Genomic DNA, 18,025 nt, shown 5'->3' with positions numbered 1-18,025 from the left:
AACAATTATTGTGCACTATAGTGTTACCGGGAGAATATATAGCAAAAAGTACGGCTACATCGAACAAAAAAGGCAGCCGCAACCTATATATCGAACTTCGGCAGCGCAAGATTGCCCCCGAAGTTGGCTTTCCCGCGCGGCAGCTGGGCGAGCTGCCTACGCCTCCTCCCCCAGTTTGAAAAGTCACTTAGCCCAAGCCACGGAGTGGCCCAAGCGCTCGCGCTCTCGCTCGCTCTGACAGCCACCCCCTGGAAATAGTGGTTGGACCACACTCTCCCGCTAGAGTGAACTAGAATCTCCCGCTGTCTCGCCAGTCTCGCGCGGCGGGCTCTCTCTCCCCTCGCTTCTACGCATGCTTCCCTTTTCGTGTTTTCGCGGTTGACGACGCATCGGTACGCCTTGTTCATCTGTGTTCAACTGTGAGGACTCGACGAGTTCCGCCCCGCCCCCCTGTTCCGATGCTCTTCACGCGCTGAGCGTTCTTCGCCGCCACTGCGCGGCAATAGAAGGCTGTGGGCTCAGCTGTTTCGAGTCACTTGACAATGTTGAAAAGTGTGTGCTCAACAATGCTTCGAAAATGATGAAGCAAAAGAAGATCGGAGACTATTTCTCGCGCTAGTGTGCCCGCGGAGCATGTATCTTGCAAGTAAACAACAGTTAGTGATGAGGTACGTTCTGTGCATTGTCAAATTCTTTAAACATTATATATCGAATTATACGATATATCGAACTAATGACCGTTTTTTGCGAGTTCGATATATCCGGGTTTGACTGTATATGTTTTCTGGATGCTGATTGACTGATACTCTTATGTAGGATTTGTGACACATCTACACTTTCTAATAAAATTAAAAAAGCGTTTGCTCCCCCTTTCTGAGTTACATGTTTTCTCATCGATTCAAGGCATAGGTCTTTCTTATAAACTAAGCAGACATTTTTTAAGAGCGTTTATTTTGACACAGGGCATAGATGAGGGGGTATGAGTTGATGACGAAAGTTGATTAGATGAACATGAAATTGTTCGCTTCGCGGATGAAGTCTAGGAAGAAACGATGATGGTGTCCATGTATCCATGTGATGTATGCGGTCGCGTCGTCGGAGGCCAGTCGCCGCCAGATGTGGAATCCTCGTAGGACGCAAGGCGAGGCAGGAACACAGGAAGTGGTGGAAGTCGGATATTGCATCGCTGCGGTGGCAAAATGGGCAACCGGAGTTTGCAAAAGAATCTCGGAAGTGAGGCCATGGGTGGGTCACGGCGGGAGTTAAGGCGGCACCCCCACCCGGATCCCGCTTGCGCAAAACCGCAGTATACTCTCAGTACAGGGTGTCACTGACACATGGTCGCACGAGAGTCGCGTTTAGTCGCGTCACTTAATCTTTCACGTCGGATACGCGTAGACGACGGGTGACGACTCCCAGGTCTTCGCCTTTCAGCTCATCCAACTGCGTGCCTTCTCCGGGGTGGCAGCTCAAGGAGCGTTGGACTACTCCGGTTATAACGAAGAAGTTATCGGCCAGGAAACCGGCTGCCGCACGAACAGCGAGCTCGCACTCTGTCTCGGACTTGCCGGTCACCTTGCCCAGATGTTCCCTGAATGACGGAGCAGTGGCGAGAGTCTCGAACGCGAGGGCGCAGCGCTTGCTCACATCTGCTCGCGTCACAAAGCGAGCGGCGTCGTTGAGCAGACCGAGGTTACGCGTGATGGTTTTGCAAACGTCGAAGCAGGGGAAGTCGAGGCACGTATTGCCAGCCTCGAACGAAGTCACCGTCGGGCTGTCTGTCAGGGCGAGCGCCACGGAGCACACGCCTTCGCAGCGGCAGTTGAGGTCGCCTACCCGGGTCCTCGCGGCGCTTCCAGCCTTGCCGAGCGTGTCCGAGTGCCACTCTCCGCGCGGCGGTTCGAGAACCGTCCCGCCTGACCAAAAGTGGATGGCCCTGGGCTGCCCCTTCGGCGAGAGAAAGCCGCAGAAGAAGGATAGGGTGTTCCGCTTCAGCTTGACGGTGGTGATGAAGTGATTGTCCTCGAGCAAATAGGCGACTGCGTCGCCCAGCGCAGGGCCGATGCTGTCGGTGACGTGCAGAGTCAGCTTCCTCACGAAGCGCGCTTCCCGCAAGGCTGCGCGGAGGCAGCGCAGTGTTTCGTCGGAGAGCCTCGAGGAGACGTCGAGGCTGAGCTCTTGCGGACGGGCACCCTGCATGCTGAGGCTCGGAGCGAGCGTTGACACCACGTCATCCGTCCAGGGCGAGATGTCTACGCGGCCCCCTCCGGCACTCAGGACACGCAGCAGGCCGTCTCTGTGAAAAGAAAACACAGAAACTCTTTCAATGCGCCGTTGGCGCCAAAGAATCAAAACAGTCGGATATGAGGAAGCGCTTTTGCTTTTTCGAAATTTGAAAATTTAACGAGGGAGTAAGGCGTAGTCCGCCTGGCATGGCTGGTTCGCAGCTGCCTGTATTGTTCAAAATATCTGCTTCGATTGCCTTGTCTGCGCCACAGCTAAGCATGCTAGCGGTTGTAAGGTCATGGGAAGAGACGAATGTTATATCAGAGCTAGGGTTTTGAATTCTAGCAAAGCTGCCACGTTTGGAAGAATATGAGACCTTTGGTTAATGCAAAACCGCTGGTTCACTTGGCAGGTCAAAAATGCGACACTGTCGTGATCGACGTTTGTAGAACCAACTCAGGGAAGCTTGTGCAAGCGAATTACCCGAGTTTAAAAAGGGAAATTCTGGTCCGAGTGCGAACAAAACCAGAGTTCTCCAGGATGCAAGAAGAGCACGTATTACCAGAGCAATTAACCTCGGTGACCATACGGTCGACAAAAGGTTGACCATATGGGTGCGTTGGGGCATTCGACTTGGTACGGACTCGTGTCAGACATATAGCGAGGCCCACGTGGGAAATTTGAGCAAGCTAAAACAAAAAATAAAAAATCAGAGAAACCTGAGTGAAAGTCCGAAATTCAATCTGCTTCAACTCTCGGAATGGCGCAGTCGAATGGAGGGCGGCTTCAAGGACCCCGCGTTCGATTCCTACCCAGGTTTCCCCTTTCGAGGCGTTTGATGTACATTTGTGTAAACCCATTATCATCAGGCGCCCTCCCATTGTGTAAAGTTGGCTTTCCTGCAGTGCGTTCTCGCTAGGGTCTCCATAAGCGACGCAAAGAAAGGGTGCGTCCCAATTTCCCCTTCAGACGGCTTCGTTGCCGCCTTCGCGGACAGCCCGCCATGTTAAGCACCGTTCCAATTCGAACGAGTGCTTCGAGGAGACGGCATCAAAGTCAACAGCGATGCAGGCTACCTTTCTGTCTAAACTCATAAGTGCCGCCAGCGCCACCTTTTTGCGTATTAATGTTGGAACAAAAGCACTTGTTCCTTTATTTGAACATTTAGTATAATTTACTAGTGGTGAGGGTGACTTTGTCAATTTTTTTAATTACGTAATGTTTGTAACAATAACGGTAATATTATTTACGAAACTTGAGGCTTGCGTGACTCAACATGTCTGTTACGAGGCTGTCGTCTGCATTGTTGTTGCGTTTAGGTCCGCGGCGGCGTTCCCATTTTATTCCTTTAGACGTCCAGTTAGACTGGTTAGACTGCTTAGTAGGCAGTCTACGAAGCTGTCCGCGAATTGGAACGTAGCCAGAGCTTCGCTTTAAAAATTCCTCGACCTATACCTTGAAAACGAAAGCCTGACGGTACTTACCGATGCCTTTTTAACTCCGACATTGTATTTACATCTCTTTCTTCGCTGTTGTTTTTTTCGCGGTTGGCGTCCATCCCTTAGGTTACACCGTGGTTGTGATTGTTTCTTTGGTTTCGTTGCCTCGCCTTTTGGCGCGTAAGACCTCAACAAGCACACTGATAACGCAGGCAACAGCTTCCCAAGAATCCGAGTAGTGCCCCTGTTCTACTCTTTGTGCCACCCCGTTTCACGTCCAACTTCTGCTTCACCACTGCCAGCGTGCAGAGTTAGCACCGTCCTACAAAGCCCTCGTGTCCCACCCTGAAGATTGTTCAAATTCCATACAAGCTTCAACGTCATTCAGAAGAAGTGCAAGTTGGGCGTGTTGGCAAAGGTTCATGTTGAGAGAAGCGCGAAAAATACTTGGACAAGGAACGCGCGTGCTTGTGACGCGCGCGTAGTTCGATCCTGTGCTGCACGGCGCTCACTTCTACCATGCCTTCTGTAAACGGCAGCTTGTAAATAAGTATTTTAAATATACTTCTGTAACCAAACGATACGACATAGAGCGGTATTTACATAAGCATATTTACAGTGCTTCTGTAACCAAATGATACGGTGTTGAGCGGTATATTTACATAAGTGTAATACCGTACTTATTTAGAAGTTTCCGTTCACAGAAGGCACGGTAGAAGAGAGCGCCGCGCAAGCAAGGGACCGAAGTACCAGTATTATAAGAATAAACTGACGAAATCAGAAATACGCACGTGTTACACTGCCCACAAAAAAACGGCCACAAAAAACGGCCACAGAGCAAACCAGAAAAGAACATTCAAAACACCAATACAATATAGTGAAAACGCGCCAACCGTGTAACACCTTGAATATGCACAAAAATGCATGATGGGCGGAAAAAAAACCTTTCAATTGTCGTAATAGCGTGAATAGAGATAATTGGTCGAATGAAAATTAGAAAAACCAAATAATGCAAAATATATGAAAAGAAAAATTACAAACATAAAATAACCAATTAAAAGTTATGCATATTGTACAGTCGGGGACTTAATTTTGCAGACCACGCGAGCGCGTGGCAATAGCCACCGATGCGCGCTCTGGAGGCCCGGCGCCTGTTGTCGAGACCTGCGCGGCGCGCATGCGCGTCCTGTTTTACTCGCAGGCACGACGATTTTTTCGCTTCCTGCAGCGGTGTTGCGATGGTCACTCAAGCACCGCATAGCGACGCCTTTGTAGCATTCCTTTCTTCCCCTTCCCAATGGCACGTTTGGGGCCTAACGTGACGATTGCGAGGGCTTTGGCGCAAATGCTCCTCGCGTCCTTTCGCCGAATGCTTTATTTGCTTGTACGGTGCTTTAGCGGTGATAGACGATGAGACTAGCGGCTTGCGAACGGCGTCCCCGAATGAAGTGCGTATGAAGCACAGTCTCACGGTACCGCGCTACCGACGACGAAATGCCGGCTATATGAATAGCGAACCTTTATTCACCTTGTTTATTTTGTAATTTGGCCACTGAACATATATTTCAGCTCACTCACCGCTGCCCATAAAGTAGGCGACTTGCAAGTTTTATAAAACAAATCCTCTTTTATTTTTAATATCGACTTCCTTACTTAAAAATGATTGAAAGACATACTCATTTTAATTGTCTGTTCGTTCTGCGCGTCGGCATTATTCAAAACGGCACCTCGGGTTCCCATCGAAGAATGCCATAACATTATTCGCTACTTTTTGCCGTAATACTGATCGCTACTTAGGGCCTTCCGAATGTCTTTGTCACTAATGAACGGGTGTTCAACCACTGAGAAACAATCAGCTTGTCCTCCGGTTTCATTGTTGACCTTGTCCTTCCGTTCGCTGGGCATCTGCAAGGTGGCCCTTTTCTAATGGTGGCGAAAAGCGAAAATTCTCAAGTGTGTTCGGGATTTCGGCGCATGTTAAATATCCCCAGGTAATCAAAATTAATCCGGAGCTTTCAACTACAGCGTGTCTAATCGCCTGTGTAGAATCGGCGCGTTAAAACCTCACAATGAATCAATGCAAGCCTACCTTGAAGAACTGTTCTGGCTTTGGAGCAATTCATCCCAGTAAGCAAGAATTCCTGGAATAACAGAATGTCTTGGTCTATAAGTAAGCCGGCAAACTTCCCTTTGGAAAACGGCTTCTCAAAGGTAGAGAATAATTTTGCGGCATTCAATGGGAACCCGAGGTGCCATTTTTACGAATGCGATGGGCAGAGCGAACAGACAATTTATGTGAGTACGTATTTTTATCATTTTGGTGTAATTAACTAGGCAGCAACAACACCGAAATAATTTCTTTTATAAAACTTGCGAATCGCCTACTTTATGGGCAGCGGAGAGTGAGCTGAAATATATGTTCAGTGCTCAAATTACAAAATAAACAAGGTGTATAAAGGTTCGCTATTCATATAGCTGGCATTTCGTCGTCGGTAGCGCGGTACCGTGAGACTGATTCGTACGCGCTTCATTCGGCGACGCCGTTCGCAAGCCGCTCGTCTCATCGTCTATCAAAGATAAAGCACCAAACAAACAAATAAAGTATTCCGCGCAAGTGTTTATCAGGACGCGAGGAGCACTTGCGCCAAAGCCCTCGCAATCGTCACGTTAGGCCCCAAATGTGGCATCGGGAAGAAAGGAATGCTACAAAGGCGTCGCTATGCGGTGCTTGAGTGACCATTACAGCACCGCTGCAGGAAGCGAGAAAATCGGCGTGCCCGCGAGTAAAACAGGACGCGCATGCGCGCCGCGCTGGTCTCGACAACAGGCGCCCGGCCTCCAGAGCGCGCATCGGTGGCTTTTGCCACGCGCTCGCGTGGTCTGCAAAATTAAGTCCCCGACTGTACATCCTCAAGAAACGAAGACAAAAAAAAAAAAAGCTCTGAAAAGAGCGACGGAAACAAACATGCCGTCAAAACCAACCAACCGTGTACTATAGCTACGCATTGCATCTGCACAACCATACATTATTGGAGAGCCCGGGTTGAGGCAATTGATCACTATTATAGAGCCTAAATGTACATCATAGGCAAAAAGAAACAAGAAAACTTTAAAGCAATAAAACAACATAACGTATTTGTCTAGTCGTCACACAGTCTAGCTATAAAATTATTGCCGCGTATCTGCTCCTTTCGCTGCAAATGTCGACAAACGACGATAGTATTTGTCGATATCTGCTAAATAAATGCCTTCCTTTGCTTTCCCGCTCGCCTCTCATGATGTTCCTCTTCCGTCGCGCTCCTCCCAACAAACACACTAAAGTTTTGCTGAAGTCCATTTAAATTTACCGCGTCCTACTGCTACAGGCCGTGTTTCCCGATGCCAGCGCTGCAGTACGGCGGAGACACGTGAATCGAGGCGCCCTACTTCAATTGTTATAGAACCACGTTGCCCTACTCCATGTGCGTTCCAAGCCGTAGAATCTATTTACTGGAACCTGTCGTTGCTCTTGCCGTGTGATTTCACAAATGCCTTTAGGAGCGCGTGCAACAGCAGGCGACGGTTTTCTGCAGTAGATGTAGAATATCATTTGCTATCGCAAAAATGAAGCATCCGTGAATTTTTATGAAGGAACACTGCAAATATGAATTATGTATTGATGTTATGCCTTATGTTGGCGTAATGCCTTGTTCTTATTCAACAATGTTGACAAGCATGATCATTGACACAGGACTTAGACGTTTAGATTCGGCTGTGAGTATATAAGACTATTGTCCAGATTTTTGTTTAACTTCGTCCGGGTGGCTGAATCGAGTCACAGACAGGCAGACAGACATACAGGCAGACCAAAATTTTTGGGTTTAAGTAGTCCAAGTGAGACTATTGTCTTTAAAATGACAATGAAGACAATCGGCCTAAGAATAAGGCCCGTTGGGAGACAATTCTCTGTATTTCTGCACATTTTTTTTACAGCGGTGACCATTTTATGTACCGGACAACGACATGTTTTCGCAGAATGGGGCACATAATTCTTTCACCTTAAAAGTAGCGAAGAAAAGAAGGGCAAAATGGAAATTGATGAAAGAATTGGCGCAGCCTGCGCTAGTGGTGCAAGGCTGTTGAACAGCAGAGCGGGAGGCCCCTCTGCCTTCGTCGGAGACCCGGCTGTTCCACCTGACATGGATTTCTAAACCTGCCGCTGAAAGTTCTCCGTGACTGGCAGGCCAGAATCGTTTTGTCCGCTGCAGGTTTTCACCTCTCTCCCGCTCTAGCGAGGTGAAAGCACGCGCGCGGCCAAGTCCTAAGCCAACGCCCGCGCTCCGAACCCAAAGGAAATGCTGTGCGCCCGGAATGCGATGACACCACAGTCGGACAGACGCCTGTTTCATAACGCGAGTGACCCATCGTGGCCTCCGCGATCGGCTACCGGCGGCGCCGGCAGCAAATCGCGGAGGCCGCGGACCCATATTCATAGGTCGACCGTCGCCCGCTAGATGGCCTCCGCCGGCCTCCATGGTCTCCGCTGCTCCGCTGCACTATAGAATTTTTAGTACACTATAGCTGCACACTCGGGCGCGCGCGCTACTCATCATGAACACTTTGCAAGCGAAAGCAGCGGCGCGGAGAGCTCGCAACGCGGCTGCAATGCGGGCCCGCCGCCAAGACCCCGCGGTGAGAGCTCGCGAGGCAGAGGCGGCAAGCAACCTCTCATCCAAGATCCCCTCGCCACGTACTTCACCGACCACAAAATTGTAATCTTCAAAGCAAAACGCGTCCCATAGCTTTGTAATCAGCAATGTAATCCCTGTATATAATTTGATCGCTAATGTAATCCCTGTGTATAATGTATATAATATACATACAGTATATAATTATATAAGTGTACATAATTGCATCGATACGTAAATAATAAACATCGTGTATATAGGTGTATGTACAATCACCCCTATAACAACGTGTCGAGTCTTTATATGATGTGTGGGTGAATGTTTCACGGTTTTACCGATAAGCATTGGAGCTTCGCCCCACTCATCATCATTCACTTCGTGGAGATGGCGGGATTTTTTTTTCGTTCCTATCGGCTGCACATCTTATATTTCCCCGCCGCTGCAAACCCCGTACCCCTCGGGCCTTTAAGGTAGCCGAGTGGTTGGGTTGCCGGTTTCACGGCGTAAAGATCCCTCGTTCGATTCCCGGGACCTCCCTACCACAATTTTTTCTTGAGGCTTCGAGGGTTTTTAGTGCGACAGACGGACGAAGCTCTGGCTAATATAACGAGGTCACGTTAGAATGATCGCACACTACTGCTACTTCATAAGAAGCGTTTGTGGGTCGTCGAAATTTTTGGATACGCAGGAACATCTCTAAACTCGATGTGCGAAGAAGTTCACCTAAGACGTTCAGCTGACCAGAAAATAAATGCTTCTCACCACTACCACAACCTCCAGACAGAAGCGATAGCTTCCCAATCTATCGTGCAATCTGCTAGTTGCTTTCGCGAGAAGGTTAAGAAAATGAAATTTGGAATTAAATGCGTCGCCCATTTTACCTTTACACGAGTCTATCTTGATAACCAACTGTAAGCTTCATTGAAATCAGAATCTCCCTAATATAGCTCTTCCTCCACCTGGCTCAGCGAGGTCAGCGGATCAAACTGTTTCAAAACGGCCATTGTCGTCGAATCTGTAATCACCCCGGCCAGAAAGAACACACATATCAGGCGTTAAAACTGTTAAATTACCTTCGACGTGGTGCTGAAGACTTCCCAATCTTCATCTTCTTTAGGGTGGTGTTCATTTCGAGGCTGCCGGTGAGCAAGGAGAGGGCTCCCTCGTCAACTGTTGAGTTCTTTACGTCAAGCAACTCGAGTACGCTGTTGCCGGCGAGTCCGTCCGCAACGGACCTTGAATGGTCTTGGCAAAGGCGAAAGGAGCGCACGATGAGAGTCTTCAGCCCAGTGTTAGCCAGCAGCAGTGCGACAGACCCCTCCGCGCAAACCGGAGAGGTGTACGGGAACGACAACTGGAGCGTTTTCAGCGACGAACTGTGCCCCACGGCCTCGCAGATGGCCAGACAGGTTGCTACTGTACGGACGACGACGTGAAGCTGTGCCAAAGACGTGTTGGCCGCCAGTGCGGCATGAAGCGAACGCGAACACCTCTGGCTCAAATCTCTCGTGTCAAAAGACAGCTTCTCGAGTTTGTTGCATTGCACCAAGAGCTGAGACATCGTCCAGGGCACACTGTACTGGCTGGAAAACTGCAGAGTCAATTCCGTAAGGTCGGCACAGTGAAGCAGCGCATCCAGCATGCCATTGTCGTTCTCGATAGAATTGCGGATGCTCATTTTTTTCATGCGTTGCGCCGCATTTTTGACGATGTCTGCCAGCACGTCCGTCACATCAGCGCGACGCCAGCAGTTAGAAATGCTGACGTCTTCAAGCGAATCAGCCGATGCACGCATCGCTTCGCAAGCCTCTTGGGCGTACTCGGTTCCCGAGACTTCAAGCTTCTGGAGGTTCGACGAATCTCCGGCGCTCTCGACGAGAGCAGCCGTGCCATTAAAGCGCGGGAAAAGCCAGCGGGGAACTTCGCTCCTCAATCTCATCGCGCGGATACAGTGGTGCTTTCGCGGTAGCCAGGCTATAAAGAAGGACGGCGTGTAGTGCTCATGTTTGGCGAATGAACGGTATGGCGCACTATGACAGCATCTGAATACCGAGAGCGCGAGCTTTTCCGGCTCAACCTCGGTCAGGTTCAAGCCATAGCGGTTGAGGTCTTCGTTCCACGGAGCAAGCTCGTTACGAAGCCAGCAGCCGCTACTACTCGCGGACGTGCAGGCTCGTTCGAAATCAATCGAAGGCATTGCAACAGGCGTATGAGCACATCAAAGGGAAAAGGTGTTCCCGTGAGGTGCCTGAAAGGCGAGAGGCTTCGAGGGATTCTTTGTAAAAGGTGAAATTTCCTGCCGGTCAGCAGAGAAGGATACTCCGTGATATCCTAGCCGGGAAGCAGTTGGATGAAGCAAGGGGTAGGAAAGAAATGAACGTCCTGTCTCGGAGTGACTGTCGTGTGTTGACTTGGGTTGTCCTCGTCAGTTAGCCTCAGGTGTTCTTGATAGGCCTGGTCTTCGTATTCAGTTCGCGGAGCCAGCCGGTGGCCGATCTGTAAAATAACGAGTACATTGAACATTTTACTTCATTGTTTCCGAGTAAACTTTAGCTCTTTCCTTGTGCACGTCATACGTTATTTGCCACCTTGCTTGGCTGCTGCTAATGTGACCAGAATGCGAAATGCTATTACGAGGTGCATTCAGGTACATTCTAGAACCTTCCTGCCTCACTATAGTTCGTAAATATCTGATCCCGTTCAAGTACTTTATTTTCATAACTTTCCAACTACTATAAAACGAATTCGTGTATGGCTACAGCAATTGTATCAAGTAAAGGCAGTCTAAAAGAACCACGAACGGCTTGATGATGTTTTAACTGAGATGTCAAATTTGTAACACATGAAAGTGAAGCAACAGAAGCATAGGTTTCTGCGAATTTGTTACTTGCTATTATTTTGTCTTTAGGTTAGCTTCCAATTCCTACCTCCGCACCGAATGCTGGAGTATTACCTCATCATCATCATCATCAACAACAAGAACAGCCCGCTAGGTCCACTGCAGGACGAAGTCCCCTCCCTTCGACTTCCAACTGCTCCTGTCCTTCGCCGCTAGAGTCCATTCTTTGCCTACGAACTTCCTTATTTCATCCCTCCATCGAGTAATTGGCCTTCCTCTTCTTCTATACTCGGGAACAAGGTAAGAACGGCAATAGCTCACGTATGGTATCACTCCGCCTAAGCGACGGACCCGGATGTCAACGGGCGCGCGCGTTTTGAAAGGAGATTGCTACGAATGCGGGATATCGTCTGCCTTTTCTCGCGTAGTTTGTTTGCCATCGCTGCAGTACTTATCAGCACATTAAGTACAAAATTTTCCTGAAAATGATCGTGCCATGTTGAAAATACTCCCAGTAACGCACTACTTGCGGAGGGCGGAGCAACATCCGGCTGCGGTGATGAGGCACAGCGGCAACCTCCGTTGCCGTTCTGAAGTTGCAACGGAGTATAGACCCGCTTTTCGGTGTCCACTCTGTCACCCTGGTAGTCCACCGATCGTCATTTCGCCTAATTACGTGGCCAGCCCAAGCCCATTTCCTTTTCTTTATTTGAACTATGATATATTCCATAGTTTGTTCTCTGATCCAGGAAGCTCGTCTCCTGCACTGTATGTTATTCCTATCATTATTCGCCCTATGGCCCGTTGAGCGAACCTAAGATGGCTTTCAAGTTGTTTAGTAAGGACCCAAGTTTACGCTCCTTACGCCATCAAGTGTTGTAAAAACACACAGAACTATAGTCTGGCGTCAGAACAGCTGTGTCCAATCGACCACAAAGGTTGCGGACCATGTGTTAAAACTCACGTGTTAACCCCATGTTCAGTTTTCAGGACTGGCCAGGTTCCAAACGCACTCAAGGAACTTTTTTGTACCAAGGCACTGATCATCTTTATTGAACACCCTGCCAGTTTTCAACAGCTATAGCTGTACATGTCACAGACAAGATTTTCGTCGTTTATTTTAAACCAAACAGGGAGGGATAAATCATATTTCTATACGCCCGCCCACTGCGTGTGCGTGATTTTACAGCTTGCAAAAAATGTGAGGACCACAGACTTCTGAAACATTAAAGCCAACCTGAAGCGCAGAGATGCGCTGCCTGATACGAAAACGTAGAACAGGGGAATCGCACACGAACAGACTAGATGAGGCTACCTACCACAGTGGGTTTAACAAACCCAAGGATCCAGGATGACGCTGAAAGTACGAAAGATGCATAGTAGTGTAATGAAGGTCGAGCTAGTTGGTAGCTGCATTCTTCTAACAGCGCAAAGACGACGAGGACAAAGAAAGAAAGAAAGGAAGGAGGAATGAATGATATCCTGTGGTTGTCCTTTATTTGCCCCCGTCGTCTTAGCGCTGTAAAAACGAAAGATGTCGGTTATAGCACGCGTTTAGACTGTACTTATTAAGCCTAGACGGGTGATGTGCAAAAGAAGCAAAGCACGCTTGCTCGGATGGCGTTAAAAGGTCGAAGAACGAAACACACGAGAGGATAACGCCGGAAAGAAAAAAAAGGGTCGTGACTGTAGTATGCGAACTACCCGTAAAATTCCGAGCAAGCGCCCCCACCCGTGCAAGCGCCCCCCCCCCCCCCCCACCACTTCAGTGCTAATTTCAAATTTCCGCGCCATTCCGGGAAAGCGCCCCCCCTCCCTCCACGCAGTTATCGCGCACCACGTGCAGGCAACACTGGCTTGCTGAAGCCAGTCTAAGAATCCAATCCAATCTGCTTCAACTGAATGCTACACGCCATTTGTTTCTTTGTTTTGGTGGTGGTAGGTCATGCATTCCTACACAGTTGCAAAGAAAATCGAGGTGATCCGATGGCACCGAGAGCACGGGAAAAACGTGCACCAGACCTCTCGACAGTTCAAGCTCGACCGAAAGCGCATACGTGAATAGGTGAAGAATTTCTACAATCTCCTGCAGCAAAACTTCGGAAAAGCAAAACTTCGACGGAAGCTAAGCAACGGCGCCCCAGTGTTCAGCGAGTACATGGACGATACGCTGTTCGAGTTCTTAGAGCGCGAAAGAAGCGCGGGACGCGCCGTTAGCAACCGGCTGCTGTCTGAAGAGGCTGTGAAAATAGCAAACAGCATGCAGTTAGGTAACTTTGTAGCTTCCAGCCACTACATAAGCAGGTTTGGAAGCAGCGGTTCGGCGTTGCAATGTGCCACGCCATGTACGAGAGCCAGAGGACGCCCGAGGAATCTGCGGAGCCATTAAGCGCCTTCCGGACTTCCGCGAACTTCCTGCGATGGCGAAATGACGTCAAAAGGCAACTTTCAGAAGCCGTCACGGCAGCAGGTCCTTGTGGCGCGCTGCATCAAGGGGTGCGGCATTGCAAACGCAATCGATGGCTCCGAGGACGGCGACCTGCACGGCGGGATGGCAGATGTCGGAGCCGTGGTGCCAGAAGACCGGGGCGGACTGAAAGACGAGTGCGCTGAACTGTTTTTGGCTACAGACTGAGGAGCCTTTCGATGGTTTCGAAAGTGATGAACAGCAGTAAGATCAAGCCGTGGCACCCGAAGACTGAGGCAGCAGAGTGCAGCGAACTTTTTTTTTTTTGCTGCTAAGTTTTCCAATGGTTTCCAAAGTAACTAACAGTAACATCTTTTGCGTAATAAAGTTCATCTTCCTAATGAAAGTTTAAAACCACGCGCACTGCGTTTTTTTTTCCGTAAAAACAATTGTCGCCGCCATCTTGAATTTTGGTGCCGTTCCGGGATAGCGCCCCCCCTTCGCTTTCCGGTAATTCCGCCTTGCTGAGGGGGGGCGCTTGCTCGGAATTTTACGTTATAAAGAGCCTGTTCGCACTAATGGAGCACATGTACAGGGCTAACAAATGCGCTTGGCAAAGCCCCTCAGCCATGGTGAGAGAAAAGGAAAAGGATGCAATGGCGAAACGATGACGACGATTGCAATGAGAGGACACACCCGCTGTCGCTGCAGCTATCCCTGGGCTATAAGCTGCAGCTCGCAGCTGATACCGTCCAGTGGTTGTTCTGGAAAATAAATGAAATGAAATGACTCCAGTGCGGTGGACGCTAAAGCGTCTACCTCGGTGGCAGGTGTGGTATTTGGTCGTTCCCGAAAGCACACCTCAGAAGAAGACTCAAGCGAACACAGAAATGAGAACAGAGGCAGGCATCCACAGTATTAAAACCACCGAAACCGTCACGACGCGAAGACATTCTGGAAAAACAACCTATAGTTTAATCACGACAGACCCACGATTATGTGTTGTGTTGTGTTTCGTGGCACATAAGCAACTAAGGCTATCATGCGCCAGACAAAAGGTTTGGTGTTTTTCGTGGATAATAACCAATTCAAGTTTTATTTACTCTAAATATTCTAGACACGACAGTGTAACTTCGTTGCGCATGCTAGCGCGCACTCCAACCTTGTCGTCACGTCGTAGTGTTGCCGCTATGAAGTTCATGTATCTTTTGTGTCGGGAAGCTATAAACATAAACAAAAGTGATTACCTTAAACCTCCTCACCGACACTCAACAAGGACTAATCATGACAAACCTTTCAGACCATTTAGCAGTCGTACAAATACATTCAAGTATTCTTTCTTTCCGCTGGCCATTGAAACTTGGAATGGATTACCGTCTGATGTTATCAACGCCACATCGGTTGATAGCTTTGCTAGAACGCGGAATCGTGGTTTACTTCGTCTTTGGAACAGTGAAGGCGTTCGGCAAATAAAATTTTTCTTCATCTTGATTTTGTACCAAACTTGAACAAAATTACATTGCAAGTGAATTGTTACCGCTTCTTTGCGCATGTTTGAGTTTACTGTTTTCCGCCTTATTTTACCCTATCCCGTATTGCATCTGTTTGCAAGTGTTTTACTGCATTGTTTTTTGTTAGAAGAGACTTATTTATCTACACCGTCATTGTTGTCGGTTGATTTAATATTACCTGTCAAACTAAAAACACAGCGGAGAGCATTCTGGCGTTTTCTTTTCTTTTTATGCGCTTTGGCAATGGCGTGGTTGATTGTTGTGTTCTCTTTAACGTCCAGTTTGCTTTTTGTACCTGTTTGTGTAATGTGCATTATGTGCCCACTTCCTGTATGAGCCCGACCAAGGCTTACAGTATTGATAAATAAATAAATAAATAAAAAATAAATTGCTTTATCTCGTTATAGCTTAATTGTTTAGAAGTGTAGCTTCTTTTAAAAAAACTAAAGACAGGCTGGGGTGAAATGGGATTTGCTCGCTGTAAAACAGCCTAAAATGTTTTTTCCTCAAGGCCTCAAATTTTGCACATGAGAGTAAGATGTGATTTACTGTAAGTTCTTGGTCACAATCTTCGCATCTCGGTTTGTCTTGTTTCATAAGAAGGAAATTATGTATAAAATGTGTGTGTCCAATGCGGAGACGACATAAAATCACTTCTTTGAGGCGTTCTTCATGTCTGCTTGATGTCCACTCTGCTATCATGGGTTTAACTAGGTGGAGTTTGTTGTCGGTTTCCATATCCCATAATGACTGCCAAGTTTTTCTCAGTTTGCTCCGTACGAATTTCATACAGTCGCTGTGAGGAATCTGTACTTTCTCTATTGTTCCGTTACCCGCCTGTGCGGCACACGCATCGGCTCTCTCCTTTTCATTGGTTCCAACATGGCTCGGGACCCAGCACAACTTTATTTCCTCTCCTTGTGTTGTGACTGTTACTAAATTGTGTATTATGTCTCCTATTATGGGCTGAGCTGTATTTTTGTAATGTACTGCTGTGAGTGCACTGAGAGAGTCTGTATATACAATACTGTGTATAATTTTATGCTTCATTATCCTTTCTACTGCTACAGCAATGGCATAACATTCAGCTGTGTAAACCGAAGCGCACTGGGGTAGCCTGATCACCTTTTCCCATTTCCCTTGCACTACTGCACTCCCGACATAGCATGATGTTTTGGAACCGTCTGTGTAAAATGAGGTGTAGCCTTTGTATTTTTCGTTTAGTGCCAAAAATTCCTGTAAAATATGTTCTCGCGGTGTCTGCTTTTTTCGAAGGTGTGTTAGTGTGAAGTCACATGTTGTAGGAAAACGATACCAAGGGGGTAGTTGGTTTTGTCTATGGGCAATTTGAGGTAATGTGTCCAGCATACTGAGTTCTTGGCATCTCTCTTCAAACCGAAGAAGCAATGGTCTGATAGCTTGGGGTTTATTATTAAAAAGTGCCCTGGACGGGCATTTTGTAACTATAGGGTAACGCAGATGTTTCGGCAGTGAACGGATCTTCAGTATGTATGAGCATGCCAGCATTGTTCGATCTGTGAGTGGTGGTTCATTTGTTTCGACGTAGAGGCTGTTTATGGGAGATGTCCTATACGCCCCAGACGAGAGACGTAAACCTAAATTGTGAACGGGATCCAATCGTTTCAAGTAGGACTGTCTCGCCGAGCCATACACAATGCTACCACAGTCTAAGCAGGAGCGTACAACAGAACGGTAAATTTGTAAAAGGCAGGCCCTATCGGAACTCCAGTGTTTCCGAGACAGGACCTTAAGTATATTTAGAGCTCGCGAAGCTTTCTTTTTAAGCATATTGATGTGGGGCAGGAAAGTGAGTTTTTTGTCGAATATTATGCCTAGAAATTTGTGTTCGTTTTCTATGGGTAAGTTGATTTCCTTGAGGTGTAGGGTCGGATTGGTCTGTAATCCTCGTTTGAGAGAGAAAAGAATAGCTACTGTTTCGTGTGGTGAAAACTGGAAACCATTGCTGTCTGCCCATGTTGTCAGTTTATAGTCAACTGTATTTGCCTTTCGCATGTTGCTACATTGGAAAATGTGCAAGCTATTTGAAGATCGTCAACATAGACAGAGTACATAATCGACTTTGGAATTATTTTGCATGTGGAGTTCATTTTTACAACAAACAGTGTTCGTGCTTAAAATACACCCCTGTGGGACCCCGTTCTCCTGTACAAAGGTTCTCGAGAGGGTTGAGCCCAGGCGTACCTGAAATGAACGGTTTGCCATGAAGTCATTCAGGCAATTCAGCATTCTTCCACGGATGCCTAACTCTACTAAATCGCGCATTATTCCAAATCTCCACGTAGTGTCGTAGGCCTTCTCAAGATCGAAAAAGACCGGGAGGCAGTGTTGTTTGTGTATACAAATGCTTCACGTACGGTGTTTTCTAGGCGGACGAGATGGTCAGTGTTTGAGCATGCTTTTTTGAAACCACACTGGTGAACATCAAGAAGTTTGTTTGATTGTAGAACAAAGCTTAATCTGGTATTTATAATATGTTCATACGTTTTAGCTAGGCAGCTGGTAAGGGCTATTGGTCTGTAACTACTAGGGGTGGTTGGCAGCTTTGCAGGTTTTAGGAATGCTACAATGAATGCTTTTTTTTACAAGTTTCTGGTATTTTTCCAAGTACCCAAATTTTGTTAAAAAAACTTTAAGAGTGCTTCCACAGAAGAACTTGAAAGATGTGCAAGCATTTCATAATGTATGTCATCTGGGCCTGGAGCGGTTTGTTTACCGGTCAATAGAGCTCTTTTTAGTTCCTCGAGTGTAATTAAACTATTGTATGTTTCGTTTGCACCTCCACTTGTTGGCAGTCTTTGCTTTTCTACTGTTTTTTGGTATTTTATAAACGATTCTGTGTAGTGTGCGGAACTTGAAACTCTCGAGAAGTGTACACCCAGCATATCTGCCTGTTC

At 47.7% G+C, this 18,025-nt stretch overlaps 1 protein-coding gene across 2 annotated transcripts in view; it reads right to left on the bottom strand.

Annotated features, from left to right (window-relative positions):
* Positions 1 to 915: 915 nt before the first annotated feature.
* The window catches only part of LOC144162634 (uncharacterized), an 86,317-nt gene continuing 69,207 nt past the window's right edge, over positions 916 to 18,025 (bottom strand). For both annotated transcript variants that reach the window (XM_077693252.1, XM_077693251.1), the window contains exons 2-3: positions 9,406 to 10,828; positions 916 to 2,296 (exon numbers count right to left, since the gene is read on the bottom strand). In XM_077693252.1, the coding sequence (XP_077549378.1) occupies positions 1,372 to 2,296; positions 9,406 to 10,529 (2,049 nt within the window). In that variant the 5' untranslated portion in view covers positions 10,530 to 10,828 and the 3' untranslated portion in view covers positions 916 to 1,371. The remainder of the gene's footprint in view (positions 2,297 to 9,405; positions 10,829 to 18,025) is intronic.

This window comes from Haemaphysalis longicornis, unplaced genomic scaffold, assembly GCF_048455015.1.
Source record: "Haemaphysalis longicornis isolate Haplotype H1 unplaced genomic scaffold, Haemaphysalis longicornis Haplotype H1 scaffold_12, whole genome shotgun sequence".
Classification (NCBI taxonomy): Eukaryota; Metazoa; Arthropoda; class Arachnida; order Ixodida; family Ixodidae; genus Haemaphysalis; species Haemaphysalis longicornis.
Note: the sequence above shows the minus strand (reverse complement) of the source record. Positions and strands in the feature narration are given on the sequence as shown.